The sequence below is a fragment of the Diadema setosum genome, chromosome 6 (assembly GCF_964275005.1).
Source record: "Diadema setosum chromosome 6, eeDiaSeto1, whole genome shotgun sequence".
NCBI lineage: Eukaryota > Metazoa > Echinodermata > Echinoidea > Diadematoida > Diadematidae > Diadema > Diadema setosum.
This window is the reverse complement of record NC_092690.1, coordinates 21,694,980-21,706,246: the sequence shown is the minus strand read 5'-3', so window position 1 is coordinate 21,706,246 and position 11,267 is coordinate 21,694,980. Positions and strand designations below refer to the sequence as shown.

Sequence of the window (11,267 nt, the reverse complement as noted above, 5' to 3'; positions counted from 1 at the left end):
AGCAAACTGCGTTTCCAGTCGTCGTTGACTCACGCTGTATGATAGGAAAGAATCGATCGACGCGCCTGGCAGACACATAGCCTATATAGTTAGTGGGAATTTGCACGCTGTTTCAACTAATGTCTTCATCTTGCTGATAATTATGATCAGATCTTACCATCATTTCATCTGTCAACATGAAAAGTTTGCCACATAACTCTTCATTCTCCTATCAGCCATGGCTAGCGCCGGTTTTCCTCGTTATTAGTCTCTCCGCGTTGGTGCCTGCCTCGTCGGGCGCCAACATTTTGTTCGGTAGGACGAGCCTAACCACCACGCCGAGCCACTACATGGGTCTCACCGCCATTACTCAGGCTCTGATTGAGAGGGGACACCACGTGACTCTCCTCCTCATGGATAAAGTTGGCACCAAAGGCTTCCTGCCAAACTCTTACTCCAGCAACATCACCTACCCGAACCCGAAGACAGAAGAAGAAATAAAGAATTTTAATAACATGATGTCCACAGGAGCATCCAGTTTTGCCAATATGTCATTAACGGAAATCCTGCGTGATAAGCGACTCGGGCTCGCATGGGGAATGATGTCATTTGGATGCTTCGAACTTTTTGAATACGAAGAGACATTAGAAAGGCTAAAACATGCAGATATTGACTTGGTACTTACAACGCCTGTTGTGGACGTTTGTGATATTGTGGTTGCGGCTTACCTCGATGTGCCGTTCGTCGTAGTACTAGGCGCCCGACGAGCGCCCGTGTGGCACGAGGGACACATGGGTATCCCGACACCGCTGTCCTACGTACCCTTTAGCTTTATCCTTCCTAACCTCTCAGACCAGATGAGCTTCACTGAACGCCTGCTGAATGTGGTAGCCTCCAACACCATTCAACCTTTCTTAGACTACATCTTGGCCTATCGTCCCATTGCCCAGCTGCAGACGACGTACGGCATCCGACCCGATCTCAGCCCAAGAGATTTCCTGGCTAGAGCAGCCTTGTGGCTTTGTCATTCAACAGTGGCCCTAGAATACCCGCGACCGAGGTCTCCAAATTGGATCGACATAACAGGTGCAACGATCAAAGACCCAAAGCCTCTTCCTAAAGATCTTGAAGAATTCGTCGAGGGCTCGAAGGAACACGGTTTTATTGTATTCACACTTGTAAGTCACATTTTCATTCATTGTTTCTTATGTCAAACAAGAAAAGGGGAGGGGAGACATTAACCCCCTGGTCGAATGAATCTTGTTATCTTGGTTGACTCTGAATAGTCTGTCCTGGTGTGTTGTTACATGCACTGTTTTTAATCACCACCGTGCGAAGGGCTTGCTTCCAAAAGGCACTAAATCCATTGAAAATGATAGCCCCTTTTGGAAGCAAGCTCTTCATATAATCTACATGTATATATTAACAGAGAGGGATATAGATGTTAGCTCTCAGTTACGTAAATGTATTCAGCATTCATCACCAGTGATGCATGTATGGCGTCGTATGATTATTTCCTGTTTTCTTTTCTCCCTCAGGGTTCTATGACTGTGTCCTTAGGCAACCAGCTAATGACCGATACAATATCAAAAGTTTTGGGTGAGCTGCCTCAAAGGATCATTTGGAGGCATATCGGGCCGAAACCTCTTTACCTTGGCAACAACACTCGTATTGTTGATTGGCTACCTCAACGTGATTTGCTCGGTAATAAACATGTCTATTTTTGCTTACACAATCTTATACAATCAAGGTAACAACATTATCTGTATGATGGTGTCTTGGAACATGAATTGAGTGTTTTGATCACATCATCTTTCCGTTTCCGTTTCATTTGAAATTCTAATGATAGGTTCGTGTGTGTGTTTAGCTACGATGACCGAACTCCTAAGTGAAATCCCTTGTCAAATTTCATTCAGTTCATAAGCCATCTGTCTAACAACTAGTCATGAAGCGATAGTCTCAATTTGCCAATCCCAGTCGTGGCGTCGCCTAAGTACCAAGGTACATGCTTAAACTAACTATGAAATAGTTACACACCCATAAAAAGTCAAAATGTTGAACTTAATACTGATCTGACAAAATTTAATGTGCACAACCAGTGTGTGTTTTGAATATGAATGCCTGTCTAATGACTAAAAATGATTGATTGGTTCTATTTCATTTTTGCACGTTCCCTAAAAGTCATTTCTGTTTTTACAAGACATGCACTGTGTATTTTGAACCGAACAATGTACATAATGAATCCTTCGGCGACAATAACGATATTCGTTAGTATCAAATAAATGTAATGTTATAATATAGGCCCTGGACGTAGCGTAGTCTCCCTTTTCGTGGAAAATAACGTTATTGTATTATGCATTCTATTGTCACGAGAGTTGGATTGGTTGTTGGTCTTGTTCTTCATCTACTATACCTCAGTCTGTGTGTAAGATATTTCATTTCGGTGTGTCTGGGTTCTCCTTTCAAGACACTTGACTATGATCAATGTTCAACAACAATCACCACTCCTCAAAAAAAAAAATGCGGTATTATGAAGACAATACATAACCTATACGTGTGTAAAGACTTCTATTTGTTTAGATATGCTGACGCTGCACTCTAAATACAAATAACCTTGATTTATATTGATTTATACTTATATTTTATGGATGGACTGTAACCACATAGTAATTTTGGATACTATCTGTATGTCTTACGTGCCTTCCACACCAATGTTCAAAGTGAGTGAGATACATGCAATGATTATAAAAATGTTCACATGGCACCAAATCAAAAGCGAATGTTGGTTTCTCTTTGACCCGATCTCTTGCCATTGTTGAAACAGCGCATCCTAGCGTCCGTCTGCTGATATACCACGGTGGAGGCGGTGGCGTACATGAGGCCATCCACTGCGGCGTACCTATGCTTCTCATGCCGCTGGCAGGGGACCAGCCAGTCAACGCTCACCTGGTAGCAGCGAAAGGAATGGGTCTCACACTGAATCTGGGCGATCTTGACGAAGAGAAGTTTCGTCGAACCGTCCACGAGATTCTAGAGACTCCAAGGTATGCTATGAAAGTTAGAAGTCCGGTGCAAAGCATTCCCTTTACTTCTGAAAATATTAATCCTTGTATAATATTATCTTATAGTTCATGGTAATCTGTTTCCTGTGAGCAGGTGTTCCAATACGGTCCACTCAATGATGATAATTCCGGTGATAATATTGATGTTAATGATACAACCCTATACATCATAACAATCAGTATCATTTTATCTGCTAATACAACTGCACCGTGATAATGGTACAGTGATAATGACGATAAGAGGAGCTAAAGCATTATACATTGTATCACCTCTGCCTTTTTTCCGCCAGTTCGAAGCGCAGTACATCCATAGTGTGACTGTGTCATGATATAGCGTCAATAATTTGTTTGGTACGATAAAATCACAATTCTGATTAGATGGGAAAAGGAGACCCTTTCATTATAGTACCCATAATTATCTGTAGGTAAATTTAAATAATAAATTGACGTTTGCTCGTGACTCATCGAAAAATCTTAGCAAAGATAGAATGTGATGTTAGAGTTATGTTCATCGATGTGTTTGATAATAAGTTATTTCAGTTGTTTAGTTTTCGTTACGATAATGCGTTTGCTGGCTAATTATAGACCACGAGGACTTAATGACATTTTCATGAAATGTAGGAGAGAGGAGCGTCGTGTATGTTATTGTGTGCAGTGTGTGTGTGTGTGTTTCATTTACTGTGCAGTAGATAGCTTTCTAGTTCCATTTAATAGAAAATAATGTCGATGATGTTCAAAACTGCAGTAATGGAAGTTATTATGTAAGGAGATGAAAACTCAGTTGGAAGTATAGTTGAAGTTGCACTGCACAGTAACTGTAATCATTGCAACATAGAAAATTACATTACATATAATGTCTTTGTGCATTTGGACGCAAATCTCTAGAGTTGTGAGTATCCATACTATTACGACCATGAAGTCTCATTATTTATCTCTTCTAGTTACAAAGAGAATGCAATGAGAGCTTCGGCCATTTTGCGGGATCGCATGGCCAGCCCGCTGGACACGGCAGTCTTCTGGATTGAGCACGTGGTCAAGTTCGGCGGCGACCATCTTCGACTACGAGCGGCCGAGATGGGCTTTATTCAACTCCATTCTCTGGACATCATCGCCTTCCTCGTCGTAGTCGCTGTTACATGGTCGTACCTGTCTTACGTCTTGTTAGCAGCGTGCTGCCGACTGTTATGCAAACGGAAAAGCCACAAAGCCAAAACCGACTGACGCCTTTTCGAACTGAGCTTCCACTTAATTGCCAAGTGCATTTTGAAGAAAGGAGTAAAAAACTAACAAATATTACACAGAAACTTCCTTTTAAGCAGACGAGAATTGAGACAGGTATGGAATTACACACTAGTAGAAAATGAGCAAAGAAAATAGGATTGCAGCGGGATTTCACCGGCCTAGCAATCCGGAGGTCTCTGGTTCGTATCCCTTTGGAATCCCATTTTCTTTGCTCTAACAAAATTTTATTCATTTCTGGTCAGTTTCCCTCTGTTTGCGTTTGTTACTTTCAAATATTGTCACAATACGTTGATAGCCGTCACAGCTGTATCGTGGAAATGAGCTAATGTGATGATATTAGGCCCCCTGGGACTCCTATTCGCTTGTAAACAAAACTGAAACATTAAATTTGTTTTCATTTTCACGTGAATTCGAGATCATTTGTACAAGAAATAAGTACTTTTACAATTTAGTAATAGTTTTGTTATGTTGACAATAAATACTTAGAACTCGAAGATAATTTGTTTGCACGAATTAGTGAAGTGAAATCATTGATATCACTCCTCTTTTGATCTATCACACTCTTTCGCGAAAGTGTGTTAATTAGTGAAACTCCTGAGAAATCGAAACTGATCGAGTGCACTTTCAGTGAAATTATAAGACCCCTTTCACTTTGCTCTTCTTACCAACCTAGCTCAGCTGGAGGATGGAGTGGAGTTTTCCTATATGAGCGAAAGAATTATGTCTTAGACAGTAAACGTATCGTTTGTGGCCTATGTTGTAAAATGGGGTGTAATTGAAGTCATGGTATGTAAATCCTTTTTATTAAAATGCAATATGACACGCCAATTAAGAGTATTTGTGTATATCTTAGTAACTTGTGCATGTATGTGTATGTAACAGAAACTTTCAAATAATCCTTCCCTCACAACTTGACAGTACTGTGCTCTCCATAATACAGGGGAAGCGGAACGTTCTTTCTGAGAAAGAAAAAGAAAAAACAACCGCATGATTTAAGAGTATGTGGCATGCTGTGTGACATAATGAAAGGAACGGAATATAGACCAAGGGAAGAAGTGACTTTCTACGACGAAATGCAGAAAAGGTTCCAAATGCTTTTTCAAGAATAATGAGCGCCCTGCAGTGGGAAAGATAAGAATTATGTCACAAATGGTGCAGTAATGGAATTACCCAACTGTGCGATGAATAATGATATCCATGCATGCAGTGTATGTATTCGCTCCCCCCCCCCCTTTCTCTGTGTGTGTGTTAGTGGGAGCAGGCGTGAGTGTTCGAGTGTATCCATGCACTCTATCTAGTAAACAGGATTTCCTGGAGACCTTCACATTCAAGAAGCAATCGAAATTAAATATTTGCTTTTGATAGCATACCATGACGAAGGTTTTTTTTTTTGTTGTTGTTTTTTTTTTCCTGGTCATGCACGCCCAGTAGCATGTTACCTCTGTCCTATAGCTCTCTGTTTACAGAGGCTATTTCTGTGGGTCTTGAATGCTGTCGTTCATGGGCGTAAATCCCGGGGGGGATGGGGGGGATATATCCCCCCCTGAAATGGAGGAGGGGGGGATGGCCTGTACAATCATCCCCCCCTGAATTTTGAGGGGAAAAAATGGAGGAAGCAGAAATGTGATTGTATCAATTTTGGCATATTGCATGACGTTTGTACGCCGGCCTTCAGACAGGTAACAGAGCTGAACAGTATTCTATCTTGTAGGAAAATGTATACATAATTTTCTCAAGCGCTCGCTCGCTTCGCTCGCTCGCGAAGAAAGTAACATTGACATACACTGTAAGGTATGGCTCAAACGTTGACAACGTCAATATAGGCCTACATGTAGGCCTAAACATGCTATGACGCGAGTAACTGGGGACCATCTGCAAAATATGTACGAAAACAAACAAACAAACAATAACAAAAACTATATCGCCATAATTGAACCCCCTCCATTTCCTGAATCATTCCTGAGAAACGACAGTGACTAATGACTCAGTCAGGATACATCTATGGGCATACCCAGGGAAGATCAGGGGCGTCGAATCTATGGAGGGGGGGGGGGGGGCCAGGGGGCATTTGTCCCGCCCCTGCGGAAGCGTTTAGGCAGACGAATAATTTATCCCCCAAGCAATTCCCGAGATGAGGACAAATCTCGAACTTTCTTAATGGAAAATTGTCGAAAAATCGCCAGAACTCTGCACCAGATCGTTGTATTTCAATCATAAACATGCAAAAGCTCCGCTATACAGGATCCCTTTCGATAAACTCTGTACAATTTTGACATTGACGTATATTTCCCTAATTTATCAAAGAGTGTGCAGCAGATCTTTCTTTCAAAAGCGAAAAATATAGCTACAAACGGCAGTTTTTGGAGTGTAAAATGTCAAAATTTTCAAGCTCGCTCGCTCCGCTCGCTCGCATTTAACCGCTATGCCATTCTCCTGATGTTGCTGCCAGCGACTGACAGCAGTTGCGCCCAGTGCGCCCCCCCCCCCTTAATTTCCAAAGCGAAAAATTTATCTACAAACGGCAGTTTTGGGACTGTAAAATGTCAAAATTTTCAAGTTCGCTCGCTTCGCTCGCTCGTATTTAATCATTATTCCATTCTCCTGAGGTTGCTGCCAGTAATTGCCAGCAGTTTTCGCCCGATGCGCCCCCTTAATTTCCAAAGCGAAAATATAGCTACAAACGGCAGTTTTTGGACTGTAAAATGTCAAAATTTTCAAGCTCGCTCGCTTCGCTCGCTCGCATTTAATCATTATTCTATTCTCCTGATGTTGCTGCCAGTAATTGCCAGCAGTTTTCGCCCGGTGCGCCCCCCTTAATTTCCAAAGCGAAAAATATAGCTACAAACGGCAGTTTTTGGACTGTAAAATGTCAAAATTTTCAAGCTCGCTCGCTTCGCTCGCTCGCATTTAATCATTATTCCATTCTCCTGATGTTGCTGCCAGTAATTGCCAGCAGTTTTCTCCCGATGCGCCCCCTTGATTTCCAAAGCGAAAAATATAGCTACAAACGGCAGTTTGGGAACTGTAAAATGTCAAAATTTTCAAGCTCCCTCTCTTCGCTCGCTCGCTCGCATTTAATCATTATTCCATTCTCCTGATGTTGCTGCCAGTAATTGCCAGCAGTTTTAGCCCGTGCGCCCCCCTTAATTTTAAAAGCGAAAAATATAGCTACAAACGGCAGTTTGGGGATTGTAAAATGTCAAAATTTTCTAGCTCGCTCGCTTCGCTCGCTCACATTTAATCATTATTCCATTCTCCTGATGTTGCTGCCAGTAATTGCCAGCAGTTTTCGCCAGATGCGCCCCCTTAATTTCCAAAGCGAAAAAATATAGCTACAAACGTCAGTTTCGGGACTGTAAAATATCAAAATTTTCAAACTCGCTCTCTTCGCTCGCTCGCATTTAATCATTATTCCATTCTCCTGATGTTGCTGCCAGTAATTGCCAGCAGTTTTCGCCCGGTGCGCCCCCCTTAGCTTCCAAAGCGAAAAATATAGCTTCAATCGGCAGTTTTGGGACTGTAAAATGTCAACATTTTCAAGCTCGCTCGCTTCGCTCGCTCGCATTTAATCATTATTCCATTCTCCTGATGTTGCTGCCAGTAATTGCCAGCAGTTTTAGCCCGTGCGCCCCCCTTAATTTCCAAAGCGAAAAATATAGCTACAAACGGCAGTTTGGGGATTGTAAAATGTCAAAATTTTCTAGCTCGCTCGCTTCGCTCGCTCGCATTTAATCATTATTCCATTCTCCTGATGTTGCTGCCAGTAATTGCCAGCAGTTTTCGCCAGATGCGCCCCCTTAATTTCCAAAGCGAAAAAATATAGCTACAAACGGCAGTTTTGGGACTGTAAAATATCAAAATTTTCAAACTCGCTCTCTTCGCTCGCTCGCATTTTATCATTATTCCATTCTCCTGATGTTGCTGCCAGTAATTGCCAGCAGTTTTCGCCCGGTGCGCCCCCCTTAGTTTCCAAAGCGAGAAATATAGCTTCAATCGGCAGTTTTGGGACTGTAAAATGTCAACATTTTCAAGCTCGCTCGCTTCGCTCGCTCGCATTTAATCATTATGAGTTCTCCTGATGTTGCTGCCAGTAATTGCCAGCAGTTTTCGCCCGGTGCGCCCCCCTTAATTTCCAAAGCGAAAAATATAGCTACAAACGGCAGTTTTTGGACTGTAAAATATCAAAATTTTCAAGCTCGATCGCTTCGCTCGCTCGCATTTAATCGCTATGCCATTCTCCTGATGTTGCTGCCAGTAATTGCCAGCAGTTTTCGCCCGGTGCGCCCCCGCCCCCTTAATTTCCAAAGCGAAGAATATAGTTACAAACGGCAGTTTGGGGACTGTAAAATGTCAAAATTTTCAATGCAAAAAGATTTCACCGTGGGAGGGGGAAATCCCCCTACCATACCCTCCCCCCCCCCTCGCTTGCTTCGCTCCCTCACATAACCGCTCCTCCTATACAAATCCTGTCTACGCCGGTGATAGGCCCCATTATTTAGTAGGCCTTCACAGTGATGTCGCACTGGCGGAGCAAGAGCTGAAATCCCACGATTTAGTCATTCAATAATATATTGTGAATATTTCATTTTCTTGTTTTTTTAAAGAAAAGAAAACAAAATTTTCACCCAAAGTGTGCACCAGATCGCTGAATTTCAGGTCTGAAAATGCAAAATCTTCCACGTGTGGGAGAGGGATACCCCCCCCCCCATACCCTCCCCCCGTTCGGTCGTTCCGCTCCCTCTCACAGGTATTTAAAAAAAAAAAAAATGTTTTCATACTTTTAAGGTCTGATTTTCCGCCGAAAGTCATCTGACAAGCAAAAAAAAAAAGCAACAAGAACAAAAAGTCTTCATATTTTTGCTGCCACTTTCCTCCCACTTTATATTTCATGCAAAAGAGTGGGACATCCGATCCCTGTAAAGTGTGTGCGTGTGTGTGTGTGGGGGGGGGGGGCACCAAGCTTCTCCCCCCCCCCCCCCCAAAAAAAAAAAAAAAAGGCTGCGCCGGTCCGGTTATGGGCTTGTAATCGTGGTGATGGTGACCATCCCCCCCACTCCTCAGTACGGATTTACGCCGTTGCTGTCGTTATTCAACAGAGTTTAAGAATGTTTGTGAAGGTTATCAGAGAAGTTTGTTCAATTAAAGTGCGTGTTCAATCGGAGATCAAATTCGATCGATGTGGATAGATGCAAAGCATTATGGGGGCATAGGGGTCTTTGCGTTTGCGCCCACCCTTCTAATACAGCACTTTTTGTGCACGACATTGGTATGAACTCACTGTAGGCCAGTGTTGAACTCCGAGGGTGCTCACTAAGAGCTCCGACACCATAAGCAAATAAGGTCTAAGAGCTCAACACTATAGGCTAACAAGACCTGAGAACTTGACACTATACAGTATCATAAAAGATAAAAACCAAAAGGTCCACAAGCTTGGCATTTTATCACGAGGCTTAACATATAACATAGTGGGCCCTGTTTCTAGCACGTACGTGCTCGTAGGCTGTGTGATTCGCTCATTTTTTTTTTCAATGTCTAGCTCTGAGGTCGTATGACTCGTAGGTGTCGTGGGATGACCTCGACTGTAATCATGTCAACTTTCCTAACGTTCTCTTCTTTAATTATTGTCATGGTTTTCACTTCTTTTACATTCATGATAAGAGAAAACATGAAAAGAACAATTAAAGTGACGTACAATACAGCCAAATATATATATTCCAAGCATAGCCGCAATAAACAAATTGGTAAATTTACTGTTCGGGTACCAATGGAATATAGTAAAAAAAAAAAAAAAAGAAAAAAAAAAAAAAAAATGTTATGATACAGCCTAATCCAGGCAAGCTTGTTAATTTAACTATAAGTCTTCCTGAATCCTTGGTGTTATGTGGTCTAGTTTCCTGTCTATTTTGTCATAAAATTGTTATTCAACCTTATCAAGTAAATATTTATTCTAAGGAAAGAGGGTTGTTTTCCTCAGTCACAAATGCAAGATTGCATGCTTGTTACAGCTTTCAATATTGTCTGCCAATACCAATTACACTTATTTTCATGTTATTTTACTCCGGTTTCTAATTGCAACGGTCATTTAATTCATGACGTTTTCAAGCAAATATCTAAAGACCTGATTTACAGATAAATCATATGAATATATGCTTCATGTAATATACACTATGAAGTTGTAATATTCTAACCCACGTCGCTTCCCCAGAAGAAGTTCATTCACATGCGTTAATTTTTCATCCATTTCGTTCATTCATTTATTATTTTTCAGATCCAACAAAAACAAGTCGATACGATTTGTTATATAAAAAGTGCATTTATATTGACATAACGTAGTTTACGAAATCTCACGTGTGAAACGCAAAATATACATTATACAATGACATACAGGCATTAATTACTCACGGGTTGTATGCAACTACTGAACAGGCTTCGGAGTTATACTTTTGAAGCATTTTGGAGAGCACTGAGCGAAGCATACTCGTCTCTTTTGCAAATTCCGCCTTCCATTACCCCCCCCCCCCCCCGCAACCCCATGTCTCATTCCTAGCTACGCCTACCTTTTCTTAATAGATTCTATAGATTCTACGCCTTTCGTACAATGTAGTATACCCCTTCAGTGTGCTAGTACAGTGTATTTACACTGTCCGAACCACATTGATTCATTCTGCATGCTGCTCGTTTGACCTACCATTCAAAAGGCTTTTCCGGTAGGTACAATGTACTTGGTCTGTCGATCGTTGAATGCATACACACTTGTACAATAGAGTAGCTCCATGACTGAACATTAGCGGTGCTTCTATTCGTAAATCGGGTTCATTGTACTCACAGGTGAAACCTACTGATGGACTCATCGCTTTATTAGGAAAGAATCGAAAAGAACTGGCAGACACGTAGGGCCTACATATAACCCAGTGGGAAATTGCACATTCTTCCTGCCAATGTCTTGTCGTTTAAAACCTCCAACTCGTTTCGTATCCTCTCAGT

At 41.8% G+C, this 11,267-nt stretch overlaps 1 protein-coding gene across 1 annotated transcript; it reads left to right on the top strand.

Annotated features, from left to right (window-relative positions):
* The first annotated feature begins 302 nt into the window (after positions 1-302).
* Positions 303-4,262, top strand: LOC140230277 (UDP-glucuronosyltransferase 1A1-like). The gene is made up of 4 exons (XM_072310448.1): positions 303-1,157; positions 1,518-1,683; positions 2,804-3,023; positions 3,983-4,262. Exons 1-4 carry the CDS (start codon positions 330-332, stop codon positions 4,260-4,262), a joined length of 1,494 nt encoding a protein of 497 aa, XP_072166549.1. The 5' UTR covers positions 303-329.
* Positions 4,263-11,267: the final 7,005 nt, after the last annotated feature.